At 36.9% G+C, this 20,006-nt stretch overlaps 2 protein-coding genes across 2 annotated transcripts in view; both read left to right on the top strand.

The window, feature by feature from the left end:
* Positions 1-5,531: 5,531 nt before the first annotated feature.
* The window catches only part of LOC6046229 (ATP-binding cassette sub-family A member 2), a 34,653-nt gene continuing 20,178 nt past the window's right edge, over positions 5,532-20,006 (top strand). The window contains exon 1 of the mRNA XM_038259283.1: positions 5,532-5,893. Coding sequence (XP_038115211.1) covers positions 5,684-5,893 — 210 coding nt within the window. The 5' untranslated portion in view covers positions 5,532-5,683. The remainder of the gene's footprint in view (positions 5,894-20,006) is intronic.
* On the top strand, positions 9,693-14,321 carry LOC6038259. Its single transcript, XM_038259284.1, has one exon. It carries the CDS (start codon positions 9,939-9,941, stop codon positions 10,980-10,982), a length of 1,044 nt encoding a protein of 347 aa, XP_038115212.1. The 5' UTR covers positions 9,693-9,938; the 3' UTR covers positions 10,983-14,321.

Below are 20,006 nucleotides of genomic sequence, written 5' to 3' on the forward strand. Positions count from 1 at the left end.
CCATCGGGGTTTGAGTGTATTCAAATTTGACTAAAATGGGGTCGCAGAATTCTAATTTGATGCTAAAAGTAAGAAAACGAAGAAATACGTTTTTTTATCGAACTTCGAATAATCGAGGCTTCGGATAAGCGAGTCTGGACTGTAAATTGTTCACATGTTTCATCACAAAATGTGCAAAGTGCCTAAAGGGTGTAAATACTTTTTTTACACGCAAAAAATATTTTGTAAAATCAGCCTGTACGAGGTTTGATTCAACAATTGTTTTGTTAAATACAATGATACCTAGACCAACGCCGATTTTGCGTTGAAACAAACCTTGATTTTCTCAATTCCACAAAAATCTTTTCTTGTTTTGAAAAAGTTGCTTTGACATTTAGCGTTGATTCAACAAAAATCTTGATTTTCAAACCAACAAAACGGTTTGTTGATTCAAATACAAAAGTTCAAATATGCCTTGTTTTTCTGCGTGTACATACTGTAGAAATAAACTTAAAAATGACAAAAAGACAAAACCAACCAAAAATGACATGGGACAATCATGCATTGAACGGCAGTGAAGTCCTCGTGGAAATTTCCAATCCAACCAAGGAATTGGTACCTTTCTCAAATTTTGGGATTCTAACCTAAAGTATGACAAAAATGTCTTATTTTGTGTGATTAGGAATTTAAAAATTTGGGAAAAATATAAAAATTAAGAAAAAAATAAAAAAGAAGAATAAGAATTTAAAATATCAGTCTACAAATTGACATGGCAGGCGCCGTTGGTGGCCAATGACTGTTTCCTATTCGCAATTCGGTGATCTTTTTCAGTGCATTTATATATGCCGTTGATAAGGGAAATACTACTAGATCGTCGAAGCCTATGATCGATAGTGCTGAAACGATATTACGGTCCTGTTCAGCAACCATGGGCCATTTCTAATAACTCCTGAAAGTTTGATAAAGATATTGCATGCATGATCTTACAGTGAAATAGGGCACAGTATCAAGTGCATCTCAAGGAGGTGATACAAACATATAATATCTTTAATAGAGTCGCCTTGCGCGCAGAATAAACCCAACTTTATTACCGTAGCAAAGCCAAATCTACCACCTTCGATCGCCGTCTTTCGCCATCTGCAGTCGCTTGTCTCGTTCGCTACGCTTCTTCAACTGGTCGGCCTTGGTCAGTGTCGGTTTGCCGCTTTGCTTCAAGAACCAGTTGACCGACTTAAGTACGCTCGCTTTTCTTTGCCGGGGGGTTTGCGCTTTCGAGGGTCCCTTCGTCTCGAGCGGATTGAAGCCGTACGTCCTGTACGTCTCCTCGCACAATGCGTTCTTTTCCGCTTGCGACATATTTTTGTACTCTTCCGTTTTCATGTATTTCTGGAAATTTTGCTTCATAAGCCGCCTTTTGGACGCCGCTTTGATCTTCTGTTTTTTTAGCTTTTTCTCCAGCTTCAAGCACTTTGATTGTTTCGGCGTATCATCGATGGTCCAGGTGTTGTCCACTATTGGCTGAATTCCGTCCTCAAAGTATTGCCAGATCTTTCGTCTTGGTCGCTGAGTCAGAAAGTCTGGCTGCTTTTCCATCTCCCATTGTATTCCCATTTTGACATCAGACTCAAGGAACCGCTGTATCCGAACTGGTTCCATTAACTGAATCGGCTTCCAGTTGGCCTGACTAGCCAATGCCTTGAGCATGCCCTCCTTTGAGCTGAACTGAACCAAAATGTTTCCTATGCTATGCCGGATGGCTAGTTTGACCTTGGCAAACGGTCTTAGAGAATGCTCGAGATGAGATTCCGATGTTGGGGCGGGCCCTTTGACGAGTCGCACGGAAAGTTCGTTGCAAAAATATTCCGGCGTCCTGCCGGGAAGCACGTTCAACCAGTGCCCAAAGTACCGGCATCGATGACAAGTGGCGATAGCTCGTTCGGCTTCCTCCTCTGAGCCAAAATAAACCAGCGCTTCAATGAGCATATTTTTCTTCTGTAGCTGGAGGTAGTCCGAGTCCAGCGTGTGAAAGTAAATCATCCGGGTTTGGAATCCTTTGTAGGCGAAAAAGTCCGACACTTGGGCATACCAATGCTTCAACGCGTTCCACTGATCGATCCAATTGTTCACCATGAAGTTGGACAAATAAGCCGGCCAAAAAGCTGCCAGTGGCCAATCCGGGTCCACTAGTGGATCCTTGGCTGGTGGATTCAAGTACCGGAACTTTGCTGGAGCAAACAGCACTTCCGCTCGCTCGCCCGGTGTTAATTTCCGATCCCACTCAAGGGAACCGGCTACGGTGAAGTCCGGCTCGATGCAATTTTCTACCGGTGCGCTTCCGCAAAACATTTTCACAAACTAATTTTGAAACTTTGCCCGATCAATCCACCATATTTTGTTTTTTTTTTTTCATGACATGCAGTTGACATTTCGTTGCTATAAAATATGCACTGTCGGCTAAAACTACCAACATTTTCTTTTTTGTTACCTGAAAATGTACCTTTTCTAGTTGAAATTTAGAGATAATTTGGATGAGTGCACTGAGTAACGTCATTAAATGTTGTTGCCAGATTTGTTTGCTACAGAGTTTACATCTGGAGTTTTTTTTGAAAAGGTCCAATAAACCAAATTTCCAGTTTTTGCTTTTTGGGTGTTTTTGAAACCGCCTTGAGTCAGGGGTATTAAAAAACACCCAAAAAGCAAAAACTGTAAATTTGGTTTATTGGACCTTTTCAAAAAAAAACTCCAGACATGCACTGTAACTAAAAATCGCACATTGCTGAGTTCTCGTTTTTGCACATTTTCATACGAATTTTTCAGTTCAACTGCGATTACACTTTTTTGTGTAATCGCAGTCGAACTGAAATAATCGTATACATATGGGTCATTCCATCTGAAGCGGAACAGCATTTGAAAATTACCCTCTCCGATCCTGCTCAAATTTGGCAGGGCTGTTGATACTATCAAAACATGCAAGAATCCGGAATTTCATCCAAATCGGACCACCCCCTCCATTTTTGTACCTCCCCAAAAAATCGACTTTTTGGCGATTTTTGACCAAACCTCCTAGTTTCAAACGACAATAACTCAGGAACCACAAATCTTAGAGGGTCGGTCTTAGACTCAATTTTGAAGGAAATTGGACGTAGAATCCATTTCCGTGATCAAAATTTTGATTAATTTATTTTGTCTACCTGTATTGCGCAATTGAAAACTTTAAACGGTCGTATCTCAAAACACCCCAACTTACCATCGTGTTCCCCGGCCAATTTTACATAAGAATCACTTATCGACAAAAATGAATATGTTTCGTTCCAGAGATATCGAATTTTAAAGTTTTGTGTTTTCGAGATTACCTACATCAGCTTCATTCGCCGCATCTGCTAGAAGCACACAGGCGGGCTGATCAATAACTGCTACCTGGCAATTTATTGAAATAATATTTCATCATAAATAATCTTTATCAAATTGGACAAAAATTGACTGTATAACACTGTAGGAAACTGGAGTTGAATCACGAATGTGCTCAAAAACAATGAATGAAGTGAATTTCTGTGCTAACCCATAGGACAGAGCAATAACGCGCACAGTAAAGGGCAGAATTGGATTCCGACGGAGCGAGCAGGAAAATGCAATTAATCTTGTTAGTAACACTGAACTTGTCCGAGCCACGTAGCCTAGTGGTAACGCTTCCGCCTCGTAAGCGGTAGATCGGGGTTCAAATCCCGGCTCGGACCAACACAACTGGTGATCTTTTCCCTTCTGGAATTGATTACTTAGTAAAGGGAAGGTAGTGTATCGTCACAAACTGGACCTTATCACGACACCTTAGGGAGGCGACCTATGGAATGTTAACATTAACCTTAACATGTTAACATTAAGTTGAGAATGAAACTGCCACTGAATCCGCTTTGTAAATGCCGGCCCCGATACTCTTCAAGGGTGTTCCCCTCAGGAACTGGGAAAGATTTACTTTTTTTAGTAACACTGAACAATAAATGCACGATACATTACTGAGTAAAAAATATGAACTAAAATTTATAAAATATGTGTATACGTTGTACTCTAGTGAAGGACGATCACAAGGAGCAGGAAAAGGATTTATGGAAAGTATAAAACTGAAAAATGTAAGAAAATCACAAAGTTTGATCTGCTGCAAAGCGGCTAATTCCCCTAATTTAGTTGCGATGATTTCGACACCGTCCGAACAACAGTATTTTTTCTTATATCAATCTTGGATTCTTTTAATAAAATGGAGCTGGCTCACAATATAAAAATTGATTTAATATGATCAATCTTTTAAATCATAAATCGGATTTGCCAAATTATGGTAAAGTGTCACTAATAAACTATAATAATAATAATAATAATAAGAATAATAATAATAATAATAATAATAATAATAATAATAATAATAATAATAAAGCAGGTTTTGGGGTTTTTGCTGAATGGCACTATTTTGCTACCGCCCATGATAAAGGCCCTAGTCATGGCCTCGGAGGTACTCTAAAACAAAAACAACACGTAAAATTACCCAATAAATATTCCTTTCACAAAAATAGATTGATCAAGAGGGGAACAGCATCTAATTCCAGCGTACCTCTACTGTTGCCATATCAGCGCTTTGGCATTCAATCGAGTGATAAATATCTCAATAATAAGTGAACAAGCAAGTTTCTATCAAAAGTTTTGCAAAATTTGTTGTTTAAATAGTGCAAATGAGTAAATTGGACGAAACTGGGAGCGAGGACTTAACCTGCCAAACATACTAGAATTTCTAGGTATTAGCTATATGAATAACTATTTGCGTAAAATTATAAAAATATAAATTAAATTAATCATCTCCCAGAACACCAGGTAGCAGTTATTGATCAGCCCGCCTGTGTGCTTCTAGCAGATGTGGCGAATGAAGCTGATGTAGGTAATCTCGAAAACACAAAACTTTAAAATTCGATATCTCTGGAACGAAACATATTCATTTTTGTCGATAAGTGATTCTTATGTAAAATTGGCCGGGGGAACACGATGGTGAGGTCAAATAAAAAAAAATAAGTTGGGGTGTTTTGAGATACGACCGTTTAAAGTTTTCAATTGCGCAATACAGGTAGACAAAATAAATTAATCAAAATTTTGATCACGGAAATGGATTCTACGTCCAATTTCCTTCAAAATTGAGTCTAAGACCGACCCTCTAAGATTTGTGGTTCCTGAGTTATTGTCGTTTGAAACTAGGAGGTTTGGTCAAAAATCGCCAAAAAGTCGATTTTTTGGGGAGGTACAAAAATGGAGGGGGTGGTCCGATTTGGATGAAATTCGGGATTCTTGCATGTTTTGATAGTATCAACAGCTCTGCCAAATTTGAGCAGGATCGGAGAGGGTAATTTTCAAATTCGCACTTTTTCGTGCACAGTTGAGATGGAATGACCCATATATGAAAAAGTGCGAAAACAAACTCAGCAAAGTGCGATTTTCAGTTACAGTGCATAATAGTCTGGAGTCCCAACAGACTTTTCTGGGACAATACAGATTCCCACCGAAAAAAATGGCAACATGGCAGTAACATTAAAGTCAGTGTGAAATTAGTCACCGATTCGTATACGTCGGAAGTCAAGGCCTTTTTTTTATAATTGTTTATAAAGTGAAGAAGATAATAAATGAAAATGCATCCTTGAGATGCAGCGAAAGTTACGTTTAGCCAGCTTCCATTATGGTGTTGGAAGGAACAAACCTGTTAAAGGTGTTCTCCTACAAATGCCTCACGGAGAAACGACGCCATCCTTTTCGGAACATAATAAACACAGTTTTCCCGATTGTCGTTGTGGCGATTTTTGTGTTTACTCGAACTGGATTTAAGCAAGGTGGATTCAACTATGTAAACATTGTGAATAAACAGCCCTCGACAGCAGAACTTACGGAGGTAAATGGACATACCAGCGAGATGGACCAACTATGGTCTCAGCAGTCGTATGACAGAAACAAAAAAAAAAATGGACATACCGTAATGTTAACCTTTCAGATGACGCCTTAAACTGATGTAAGTTCTATCTGTCAATAATAATAGAGTTATCTACGTGCGCAGGTATTGCGTGTACGTACACGAAAAAGATTGAGGTTAAATTTTGTCCGGCCAGCAAAATCAAATGGTGCGCTAGTGTGTGTACGTGAAACGTCATAATGCTCTATAGAGTTATCTAAGCCCGAGCTCACGCACACTAGCACCCCATTTGTTTTGCTGGTGGGTACAAAATTTAACCTCAATCTTTTTCGTGTACGTACACGCAATACATGCGCACGTAGATAACTCTATAGAGCTATCTAAGCCCGATCTCACGCACACTAGCTTACCATTTGTTTTTGCTGGCGGGTACAAATTTTAACCTAAAAACCCTTCGTGTACAAACACGCAATACATGCGCACGTAGATAACTCTATTATTGACGAAAGTGACTCTAAAGACAGCCAAACATTTCATTAGGGCACAAAACCAAAAACCGCGATTCGAGAAAATCGCTGTCAAAAAGTAGACAACTTGTTTCAATTCCTATTTAAAAAGAAAGCTTGACTGGTGGTATTTTTACTGATGATACGATAAAACACATCATTATTCTCAACTCTGCTTTAATGCTTCTTAATTAATGTTGATTTTCGCAATAAAACTTCTCGCCATTGGGCCCTTTTAACTTTCCAACTGTTGTTCATAATGCAATTTCGAAAAGAACTGAAAGGGCACTAAAGCGCTGTCACCTGATTGTTGTTTTTATTTTGCTTAAACACATGAATGATTGTTGTTGTTGTTAGTCCTTTACTGCCGTCCTACGCATAATTGTCCCATGTTCTAAAAAGGGCAACTAAGAAAAACGCGATTAAATTTTTCGGTCGATTTCTGTGTTTCTACTTTGGTTTCTACGCATAATTGTTTTCGCCTTATTTGTCCCTAATCAACCCGGTTATCGGCGAGTTGGATCAACTGTGGTCTTAGCCTTACCCCCCAAAGGAAAAAAAAAACCCGGTTATCATTTTATCACCCTTCAGGGTTGTTACGGACGGTGCGGATCGCGCGGAATCTGGCGCGGATTTGCTGGCTAATTTTGCTCAGGCGCGGATTTCACGCGGATGGCAATTTTGATAAATAAATTAGGTAATATTATCAGGAATTACGATAATTTGTTTTTTTTTGAGTGCAAGAATTTCATTATTTTTATTCATTGAATTTTCTTCTTAAAATGTTTGTTTGTATTTTCTTAGTACGAAACGTCGAAAAATGAAGATTATGTAGAAATTATTTTTTATATGTTTCTTGTCATTTCTTAACATCTCCGGCTCTGAATATTGAATTTCTTTTGAGTTTTGATTTTGAACCTTATTCATTTTTTTAATTTTATACTGGATTTATTCAGCTTATAATTTTGTAAATCAAATATTACAAACTTTTCCCAAAGATATAGACATTAGAATGTGTAACAAAAACTATTATTGGGGCTTGTTCTGGTGGGCGCCAAATATGAGCTTGATTGGACGTAACAGAAGGTGGCCTCCACTTTCGAATGTTTGGATTCCATTCCAATCGGTAGAAATATTTTTTTTTTCTAAATTTAAGCATTCTTGGCGAAAATAAAAAGATCAGAACATTCCAAATTCAAAGCTTCAGAAATTAAAAAAATCGAAAAAAAATCGTTTTAATAATTTTTATTGCAACAAAAAAAATCAAAATACATATTATTTTTTTTCGAAATTTCTAAAATCGTAATTTAAAAAATCTGAAATTTTGAAATTCAAAATTTTAGCAATCTGAAATTGAAAATACCAAAAATTTTGATAATTGAAAATTTCAAGATTTAAAAAAAAATTTAAAAGTCAAAATTTAAAAAACTAAAAATATAAAATTCAAAACAATATAGAAAAAAAAACTCTCAAATCTAAAATAATTTTAGTATTCTTAAGCTTATAAATTCTTAAATTCAAAAACCTAAATTCTTAAATTCTTTTTTGTTATTTTTAAATTCTTAGTTATTAAATTCTTCAATTCTTGAATTCCAAAATTTTTGAAGTCCTTTTTTGTGTAAGAGATTTTTAAATTATGAGAAGACAATGTCTTATTTAAATAACGGAAATTAAATTTCTTTCGGAGTGAAATTTTAGCGAGGATTTTGGATTACAAACTGTATAAAAATTCTTAGATTTTGAATATTTAGACTTTCGAAATTTAAAATTGGTAGTGCGGTGCCTGTGGGGACGTGCAGTCCTGTTTTTTCGTGTTATTTTCCGTCTCTTTTGTGTCTCTGTTCAAGTGCATGGGGTGATTGGTCATTATAATTAAATATTGTCCTTTTCTTTCAAATGTACACGCCGCGCGGCATTTCAGAAAATGCCATAGACATTGTTGCCAGCGATTTTCTGCACTTTTGGTGCAATAAAAAACATTCCCGGCAACAATGCCATGCAATTCGAAGAAGAAGATCAACAAAAACAAAACGCACAGTATGGGATTTGACAGCGCGCATTTGCCGAAAGTGCGGCGCGTCGTTTCGAGGTTGGTATGCCGCGTGTCTTTTTCGGGAATACGCGCAATAATAGCATCATTAGTGTGGTGCTTTTCGGGACGCGCAGTTCTGTTTTTTACCTTCTTCTTTTTTTCACTGTTTTTTTTTCACTCGCGTTCGTTGGTCAGTGAGTTTTTTTTTTGTGTGGTTCTCTTGTTATAGTTTTCTATAAAAACGTCCCTATTTTTTGAGACTAGCAAGTCGTATTGCTGGATTAAGTCCTTTCTATATCATCGATCATTGGAAGGCACACCGTCGAATATTTTTAAGGCTTATGATATAAAATAATTTTAATAAATGAAGCCCTTCCTACATCACCGTTGATCGGAAGGCACGCCGACGGAGAATTTCTGGAGAATCGTGGTCGAATTAATACTATATTTAAATCCCTAGATAGCTATCTTTCCGCAGCCGGCTGCCTAAGATTTTTAAAATTTCAACCGATAAACAAATTGCTTATGGTCGCATCACCTACCACAGTGAATCCTGATCTCATACCCATCTTACTAACCCCTCAAAACTCATGTGATACTTTGTCGGAGACGCAGTCGATTTGGCGGTCCCATCACTCAAGTATCGGACTAACATTCCCATCCACTTCCCCGTGTCTTACCACTGGTCGTGGCCGGCGTCGGTATTGATCAGCACGATAGGGACCTTTGAAAATTGCGAAGGGGGTATGATTGGTTCCTACTTTTCATCTGTGGTCCACGGAGCAATGCTTGGGGGTCCTGGTCAATAACGAAGTAGCAGCTACGGGTAGACACCAATGCTATGCTATGCTATTTAGACTTTCGAAATTTAAAATTTTATCATAGATTAGATTTTGATTTAATTTTGAGGTTATATTTTTGAGGTAAAATTTTTAGATATTTAATTATTGTATTTTCAATTTTGAAGATTTTTTCTCATGACCATTCCCTTGACCGTCTCTTGAGGATTTTTTTTTTTTAAATGGATTTATTGCTTTCATTCTTTTGGAGCCTTTAAACATAAAACGAGTTTTTTTTTAATCAAATACTTTCTGAATTAGTGAGTTGCGTTGGAGAATTTGAACGGTGCGCGTCGCGGTCATCACGCAGGATTTTCGTTGCCGTTTCCGTCTTTGTTGTTCCCCCGATTGTGTGTGTTTTTCGGTCCGGGCGGTTTCGCGTTTTCGCATTTTATTTGTGATAAATTGGTAGATAACTCTATGTTGTAATAAGACGTTACTCTTGATATAGTATAATTTGCTTGCATAATAACTGCAATAATGGTACCTATTGTATTTCCGGTAGATAGTGTATATAAAGCGGCGTAACCATTGTAAAACCCTCTTTCCCTGCTGACTGCTGAATAAAGAAGATCTCCTATAAAAAGTGTATATTTATTAGTGGCGACGAAGTAAATCGCGAGTGAACAACGCGAGGTAAGAAAAAAAAAATGACCAAACCGGAAGAGGAAAAGAAGCCGGACCAGAAGCCGGATCATGCGGGAAAACTCATCGGATCGCTGGAGAACTTCGTGCCGGGCTCCGACTTCGAGGACTACCTGGAGCGCGCGGAAAATTTCTTTGAGTTGAACCAGATCACGGACGACGGGTTCAAAAGGCAATTGATAGTGCATTTCATCGGTCTGCCGGCCCTACGGAAACTTCAGCAGCTTCTATATCCGAAGACGCACAAGGACGTGACGTACGTAATCGTTACGGATAAACTGAAGGCCTACTTCTGCCCTAAAAGGAACCGCATCGCGCAATCGGTAGAATTTTTCAAGAGGAACCAGCAGGAGTTTGAAAAAGTGGCTGACTTCGCTGTTGAGCTGCAGGCGCTCTCAAAAAATTGCGTATTCGGAAACTACCTGGACAAGGCCCTGAGGGACAAGTTTGTGGCGGGAATTGTAAGCCCCAAGATCCAGGGGGAGCTAATGAACAGTACGGACGACATGACGTTCGAGCAAGCGGTGGACAAGGCTAAAGTTCTTGAGCAGATAGAGCTTGACGTAATGACTATGAAAAATAAGAACGGAAACCTAAATCGGGTGAACGCAGGCAGATGGTCGAGGAAGGACGGGAACCGATCAGCGAGCCGTGGAGGACACCGAAGCAACTCTGGAGGCCGGGGCACGTGGAAGCAAAAGAAAAATGGCTGGCAACGAGATGGTGGCAGTGTAATGAGCAATGGCGGCCGTAGAAATGGCTGGCAACGTGCCGGCGGAAGTGTAATGGGCAACGGCGGTCGCAGTCATGGCTGGCAACGTGCTGGAGGCAGCGTGATGGGCAATGGCGGCCAATCGTGGAAGAAAGGCCCTCGTTGCTTCAATTGTTCGGAGTTTGGGCACATAGCGAGGTACTGTCGGTACCCAAGAGAGAAGCTGAACGCCATGGCAAGTGGCACGGAGGACGAAGAATCGGGCAGCAGTTCGGACGAAAGCCGGGCGCATGGCGTCAACCACGTGGCGTCACCGGCGTTGTATCAGCAGCTATGACTAGACGGTAAGCGAATACATTTTGAGGTTGATTCTGGGGCTACATACACGATCATGTCAAAAGAAGACTACAAAGAACATTTGGCTCATTTAAAAGTGGAAAAATCGGAAGTGCAGTTAATAGTTATGACAGGGGATAGTTTGAGTCTAAAAGGGGTAGTTAATGTGATGGTTCAAAAACTGGACGATAAGAGACTTTTTCCGTTGAAATTAGTGATTGTGAGATCGAAACGAAAGTTCACGCCATTACTGGGTCGTGATTGGATGGATGTATTATATCCAAAATGGAGGACTAAGCTAGTGAACGTAATTTCCGACCCAACAGAGCACGATTTGCAGAAAGAGAGAAACGTGCTGATGGGGAAGTTAAAAAATCGGTATGGAGAAATTTTGACTAAGAGTCTAGAAGAGCCGATCGAAGAGTTTGAGGCGGAAATTCACCTCCAAGAGGGGGCAAGACCAATTTTTTGCAGGGCTAACGAAGTTCCCTACGCCCTGAAAGAAAAAGTTAGTGACGAACTGGACAGGCTAGTTAGAGAAAACGTGATTAAACCAATAAAACACAGCGACTGGGCGTCTCCATTAGTAGTAGTTCCGAAAAGTGACGGTAGTGTGAGGTTATGTGTGGACTGTAAAAGAACCGTCAACAAAGAGATAAGCAATGAACACTATCCGCTTCCGAATATTAGTGACATTTTCGCGAACTTGAGTGGCTACAAGTATTTCACTAAAATTGACTTGTCGGGGGCATACATGCAAGTGCCAGTTTCTAAAGAATCGCAGAAGTATCTGACTGTGAATACTCATAAGGGTCTTTTCACGTACACGAGGCTACCGTTTGGAATCTCCAACGCAGCATCCGCTTTTCAACAAATTATGGACGTAATATTAGTCGATTTACCGGGAGTACAGTGCTATTTAGATGATATAATTATCGGTAGTGATACAATCGAAGGGATGCCGGAAAAAGTGTGCGCAGTATTTGATAGACTTAAACAGTACAAGGTTAAGGTTAATCTCGAAAAATGTGAATTTGTTGTTAGAAAAATCTCGTATTTAGGACACGAAATCTCCGAAAACGGATTAAGTCCTTCACAAGAAAAAATTAAAGCCATTCTCAAGGTGCCTCAGCCCAGAGACGTTAGCCAATTGAAATCATTTCTTGGCATGGTCAATTATTACTCAAAATTTGTGCCTCGGTTATCAACAAAACTAACTCCCCTATACGCCCTGATCAAAAAGAATTCGAGGTTCATTTGGTCCAAAGAGTGCGAGAAAGTATTTCAAGAAGCAAAAAGAATGCTCGTGGATAACAAAGTGCTCCATCTGTATGACCCAAAGTTGCCAATTGTGGTAATTTGCGACTCCAGCCAAGTTGGAGTAGGAGCTGTCCTCTGCCACGTGGTGAATGGCGTCGAAAAACCAGTGTTTTACGCGTCTAGTACCTTGTCTAAAGCTGAGAGAAACTACCCTAATCTGCACCGTGAAGCTTTAGCGGTGGTTTTTGGCCTGACGAAATTTGCTAAATACATTTTCGGCAGAAAAATTTTGGTGGTCACAGACAACAAGCCTTTGGTGGCCATTTTCGATCAGAAAAAGGGAATTCCTCCCTTGGCAGCCGCGAGGTTGCAAAAGTACGCGTATGCCATCGCTATTTTTGAGTTTGAGATTGTCTACCGGAAAGGGACGAAGATTCCCGAGGCAGATGCTTTGTCACGGTTACCAATTGAGGGGGTAACCGGGATCGATTCTGACGTTACCATATGTAGTGTCGAAGAAGAGGTTTCTTTAGATTTTACGAGAATTGGGCGAGAGACTCAAAGAGACCCCATTTTAAAACGGTTGTTTAACTATGTTAAAAACGGTTGGGATGATCATGCAGTGGAGAAAGACCTAAAATTTTTCTACGAGAAATTGAGTTCCTTATCGATAGCAGAAGAATGTCTGCTGTTCTGCGAACGAGTGTTAATACCGAGCTCTTGTCAGCAGCGTGTGCTAGAGTTGTTGCATGGCTGTCATTTGGGCATTGTTCGAATGAAGCAAATGGCTCGAAGATACGTTTATTGGCGAGGTTTGGACGATGATATCGAGAACTTCGTGAGAACGTGCAAGGTCTGTTCTGTAACTGGAAGATCAGTATCGAAGAAGTTTTCAACATGGCCGTCAGTAACTAGACCGTTTGAGAGGTTACACGTGGATTTCTTCCATATTTGTGGGAAAACTCTTTTGATCGTGGTAGACTCCTTTTCAAAGTGGATTGAGGTTAGAATAATGAGGACCACAGATGCTCAGGCTGTAATTGATGAGTTAGAATCGATATTTGTTGTTTTTGGTTATTGTGACGAGATCGTCTCAGACAATGGACCACCGTTTGGGAGTGGTATGATGAAGAAGTGGGCAGATTTTTTTAAGATAAAACTTACGAAAAGTCCAAGTTACTGCCCAGAGGCCAATGGGTTGGCAGAGCGTGGTGTACAAACAGCAAAAACTTCTCTTCGCAAAATGCTGAATGATCCTAAGTACATGCACAAAAGTTTGAAAGAGATGATAAACGTGTTTTTGATGAGCTATCGGAATAGCTACAGTCAGGCGCTTGGGTGCAATCCAAGTGACAAAATGTTTAATTTCAATCCAAAAATTGATCTCGATGTGAAATTCAAAAGTCCCAAGGAGGAAAAGAAAAAGGGGAAGAAAAAGGTTCGATTTGATGATAGGATCAGGTATTCTGATGGGCATACACAAAAGAAAGGAAATGAGTTCAAAATCGAAGATTTAGTTTGGTACAAAAACGAATTCAAAACTGAACGAAACTGGGTAGAAGCGAAAATTGTTGGTATTAACAGCCCAAGTACATACTATATTGATATAAATGGAGTAGTTAAGCTAGCAAGTAGAAATCAGTTAAAAGTTAGGCACTTGAAGAAAGATTATTACATTTTCCCTAAAGTACCAGTCGAAAGTGAGATGAGGAAAAAACGTCTGAGATCAGATGATTCTCCTATACTAAAAGAACAACAACATACTAAGCGTAGAAAAAGCAAGCGTAAGAAGAAGAAGCCAGATTTTTGGCACAACGCATATAATAGGCAGCACCGAGGAAATTATTGTTAAATTTAAAATAATTGTTATTATTTTGTTTACAGGAGAGAAATGATAAATTGGTAGATAACTCTATGTTGTAATAAGACGTTACTCTTGATATAGTATAATTTGCTTGCATAATAACTGCAATAATGGTACCTATTGTATTTCCGGTAGATAGTGTATATAAAGCGGCGTAACCATTGTAAAACCCTCTTTCCCTGCTGACTGCTGAATAAAGAAGATCTCCTATAAAAAGTGTATATTTATTAATTTGGTTTTATCTTTCCACAGCCGGCTGTCTAAGATTTAATATCATTTATGCTAAACTCAACACCAAATAACCGGAAATAGTCTCATCCGCATACTCCGACTGATTGCCTTGAGAATGCATAATACATCACACCATTAAACAAAATTTATTGATTATTGGGTCGCATCATCATCCTTTATGTTGAATCCTGGCCATTACCCACTAACAAAATCCCAAGTAGAAGTAGTTTTTCCGGCACACGTGGGGGTGTGGATATCGTATAGAACCCACCCTTTGTAGCAACCTGTGCTAACTAACATTCCCGTCCCAATCCCCCGAGATCTACAAACTGACATGGCGGGCGCCGTTGGTGGCCAACGACTGTTTCCTATTAGCAACGGCTCTAGTTTTGATGATCGTGATGTTTTATCTTTTCAGCGCATTCATGCATGCTGTTGATAAGGGAAACATCATTTGATCGTTTAAGCGTATGGTCGGTTGTATTGATAGGATATTACGGTCCTGTTCAGCAACGGAGAAGGACAACCATGGGTGGTCTCTCATGCTCATGCTCAAATACTTTCTGAATTAGTTTTTCTTCATTAAAAAATAAAATTTCTCAAATGTTGGTCGCGATATTTTTTTATATGGCGTGGATTTCGCGCAGTTTTGGATTTTAGGTCGGCGCGGATTTTTTTTTCGACTCTCCCGTAACAACCCTGTATTTGTAATCCTCTTGCAGGTAAACAGGTAAAAAAGATAAAAATTTCTAACCTAAAAATCGAGTCGGCGTAAAATCTAATTGAAAATCTGGAGCAACATTTGAAAGGGGCGGTACGACATTGTTCTTACGGCCTTTCAAATGTTGCTCCAGATATTGTCGTTTTAATATTTTTAGCTTGTATAATACCAGCGTAACAGCTAGTAGAGCAAAATGGATGGAAAGTTAGGCCAGTAAAGTACGAAACAGGGCGTTGTGTGTCCAAAAATGGAAGGGTGCACATGCCAGCCTAAGCGGAAATGCGATACATTGTTGATTCAACTCATCAACATATGGACTGTGATATTGAGTTGAAACGGAGCACCGCTTAAGCACGCACACACTCTCATATTCACTTTTGCGTTTTTGAAACTTTGAAAGCAGCATTAAGAAATGGAATTGAAGTGCGATAAGATAGTAATGCTATCGCTACCTGGGAAACTCAATCGTGGCATTAACCTTCCGGCAGTTGGGCTAGTTTTCGCTTTGTGACCTTTTGACACTGAATCAATAATTTCCCCATACAAGTATAGTACAGATCAAGGTACAGAATGCCTAGTATACAGATTGGTCAATAAATTTTAATAATAAATTGTATGAATCCAAAAGGACCGGACACCAAACGAGCATTTTGCCGTAGCCCCAGTAAAAGTTGCCAGTGTTGGAAAACTAAAAAAAGTGCCTGCCAGCGTTGCTTGGCCAATCTGCTATACGTATACAGAACTATCTGCATATACGTTAGTCACAGGTCACACCCATATAGCTCACCAAATACGTCGAAACGATTAGCACAACGCTATTAGGTTTTACAGCGTGACGTCACAAGCACACACGTACACACATTTTTACAAAGACACACGTGCAAAAAATGTAAACAGTACAGCCAAGCTGTCAAATTTATAACCTCAAAACCGAGTCGGCGTAAAACCTAATTGTAAATAGGTTGAAACGGTTAAAAACCAATCTATAGAGTTATCTACGTGCGCATGTATTGCGAAAAAGATTGAGGTTAATTTTTTTACCAGCCTGCCAAACAAATGGCGTGCTAGTGTGCGCAGACTGCAAACCAAAACAAACGGACTTTTGACTAATTCGAGCCAAACATGTCATTAGGGTACAAAACCAAAACGTAAACATTCGGGAGAATTCCACTATTCCATTCATTAGTACACTCCCTACATGCCCTCCAAGAATCAGATTGATAACAAACAATTTCCTATTGAAAAAATCAAAAACACAAAAGGGCACCATGACCATGTTCACTGCAAACAAAAAAAAAGTTCAAATGTGCACTTTTATTTTTCGTTAGGTTCTTGTACTTGAGGAACTTTTTGTGGTATAAACTGAACTTTTCATACATTCTTAACACTAATTCACTTAAAAAAAAAGTTTGGTCTACTTTTCACCAAGGATTTCTGCTGAGAAAAATTTCGTCAAAAAACAATATTTAATACGGTCCCACGGCTGCTGTTCAGTAAACTTTTGCAGAATTTTTATGTTTCACATACCTTGTCTACACTATTCAATAAAAAAACTCACCAATAATCAAAATTTCTACTGAATTTCTCATTATTTCTAACTATGCAAAAGGGCCCGTAAACGTCATTCAAAACAACAATCCGGTAACAGCGCTTTAGTGCCCTTTCAGCTCCCTTCGATATTGCATTTAGAAAGGGCCCATTATGAACAACAGTTGGAAAGTTAAAAGGGCCCAATAACGATTTTTTTTTTAAATTATGAGTTTTATTGCGAAAATCAACAAAAATTAAGAAGCATTCAAGCAGAGTTGCGGATAATGATGTGTGTTTTCGTAGCATCAGTAAAAATACCATCAGCAGGGTTGTTACGGACGGCGCGGATCGCGCGGATCTGGCGCGGATTTGCTGGCTAATTTTGCTCAGGCGCGGATTTCGCGCGGATAGCAATTTTGATAAACAAAATAATTGAGAACGATAGAATTTCTTTCAAATTACAAAGGAAAATATTATTAGGAATTAAATAAATTCAATCTTTTTCGTTGAGTGCGAAAACATCAATTCTAAGAAGTTGTTAATGAAGAAAATTTTCTTCTAAAAATTATTGATTGTTTTTTTCTTAATACGAAACTTTGAAATAATCTTCATGGAGCGATTTTTTTAATGTATTGAGATTTGTTATATAAATTAAACATAACATTACAACTCATTATTTTTTAAAAAAACTGCTTAACAATTCAAAAAAATACCAATTTTATTAAAATCAAAATAACAAAATTCGAAAAAAAATATAGAATTTTTAAATTTTAAAGCTATGAAACTTTGTAGATTTTCTATGTTTTTTTTTTCAATATAAAAATTTAAATTTTTAAATTTTTGGTTTATTGAAAAAATTAAAAATTTTGATGCCACTGTGATTCAGGTAGAATTGATTCTACTCCCAATTATCACAACATGATGAAATCCACATAGAAATCTGCTAAAATCTCCGTCTAAAAGCGAAATGTAATGTTAAAATTAAAAAATGAGAAATCTGAAATTCAACAATTTGAAATTTCAGAATTTACATATTCAAATAATTAAAAAAAATAGAATTCATAATTTGAAATTGTCAAAACATACAGACTCAAAAAACGTAAAAAAGTACGAATTATTAAATTGAAAAATTACGAAAATATTACAATTGATTTTTTTGTTAATTTTAATTTTTTTAAGAAAGTTCTTCAGTTATTAAATTATCAAATTTTTAAATTATTCGATTATTAAATTATTAAATTATTAAATTATTTAATTATTAAAATATTAAATTATTAAATTATTAAATTATGAAATTATTAAATTATTAAATTATTAAATTATTAAATAATCAAATTATTAAATTATTAAATTATTAAATTATTAAACTATTAAATTATTAAATTATTAAATTATTAAATGATTAAATTATTAAATTATTAAATTATTAAATTATTAAATTATTAAATTATTAAATTATTAAATTATTAAATTATTAAATTATTAAATTATTAAATTATTAAATTATTAAATTATTAAATTATTAAATTATTAAATTATTAAATTATTAAATTATTAAATTATTAAATTATTAAATTATTAAATTATTAAATTATTAAATTATTAAATTATTAAATTATTAAATTATTAAATTATTAAATTATTAAATTATTAAATTATTAAATTATTAAATTATTAAATTATTAAATTATTAAATTATTAAATTATTAAATTATTAAATTATTAAATTATTAAATTATTAAATTATTAAGTTATTAAATTATTAAATTATTAAATTATTAAATTATTAAATTATTAAATTATTAAATTATTAAATTATTGAATTATTAAATTATTAAATTATTAAATTATTAAATTATTAAATTATTAAATTATCAAATTATTAAATTATTTATTCATCAAATTTTTAAATTATTATATTATTTTTTTTGCCAATTTCGTAGTTCGGATCATTTTTAGAGTCATATTTTAGATTAGAGAAATTTAGAGAAGAAAATATTAGAATAATAATGTTTCGATTTTCCAGAGTAAAGTTTTGGCGAGAATTATCAAGTACTAAATCCCTAGATTTTATAATTTGGTGATTTATTTTTTGGCTTTATTTTTTTTTTAAATCTTCGAATTCACATTTTTTTTCTGAATTTGTTTTTAAAGCAACGGTATTTAAAGTGTTGCAAAAAATGCTAATATTGTTTCAGAAATGGCAAAAAAGGTTCCATTTGGTACAAGTGGGATATGAATCCACAACTGATCAACGGTACTGACCCAATGCCTTCTGTATTATTCTTTTTTCGTTTAAAATTTCATTTATTATGTTACTCTCTTCTATGTTTTTCGCGGTTTTTTATATGGCGCGGATTGGGTTTTGGGGTCGGCGCGGATCTGGCGCGGATTTTTTTCTCGACTTTTCCGTAACAACCCTGCATCAATTAAGCTTCTTTTTTGAATAGGAATTGAAGCAAGTTGTCCACTTTTTGCAAGCGATTTTCTCGAATCGTGGTTTTTGGTTTTGTGCCCCAATGAAATGTTTGGCTCGAATTCTTTATGAGCAACAGCATAGAAGGCTCGAGGGTTAAGCATTGCTGAGTTAGCTCGAACATTTACGTATGAATCATTCACTATACTAGCCATGCCTTTCTGACGTTCATACTAGGGGAAAAATCCCTTTTTGCCTTCCTCACCTTACTGAGGAAAGGCTATAAAATCACTCGAAAAATTATATTCTCAATTTGACCTCATAGACCCACCTTCATGTATACATATCGACTCAGAATCAAATTCTGAGCAAATGTCTGTGCGGATGGTGGGATGTTGATTGGAAAAAATGCACTGGATTATCTCGGCACTGGCTCAACCGATTTTGTCTGTTTTAGTCTCATTCGATCCGTCTTGGGGTCCCATAAGTCGCTATTGAAAATAATGAAGTTTAGATAGGTACTTCAAAAGTTATGCTAAAAAAACGCTTTTAACAAAAGTCCGGAAAATTGTAAAAGGATAGTTTGTATAAGAAAACCCGTCATGCTATACATTTCTAGAAAGGTATTGAAAAGAAAATCTGGCACTGGCACTTTTTGGAAGCCGGATCTCAGATATTTTGATGAAAACGTTGTCCGGATCAATCATGCGACCTGTCCTCGGATAGGTTATCAAAAGACCTTTCTAACGAGTTTAAAAGATTGAAGATCTGACAACCCAATCAAAAGTTATAAGCACAGAAGTGCCCTGAATTATGAAGAGCTGACTGCCCAATCTGATGGCATGAATAATGAGTCAAATTGATAGAAAGGTCCGCCCTTGTGTGTCTATTTTGTATAGCATTACCACCTAAGGATGGATTAAGTAACGTTTTTATCTGACACTCACACGCCTCTGCAAAAAAAAAATAAAACTGCAAAAGTAAGGAAAAATTGTCGGAATAC

The sequence above is a fragment of the Culex quinquefasciatus genome, chromosome 3, assembly GCF_015732765.1.
Source record: "Culex quinquefasciatus strain JHB chromosome 3, VPISU_Cqui_1.0_pri_paternal, whole genome shotgun sequence".
NCBI classification, from domain to species: Eukaryota; Metazoa; Arthropoda; class Insecta; order Diptera; family Culicidae; genus Culex; species Culex quinquefasciatus.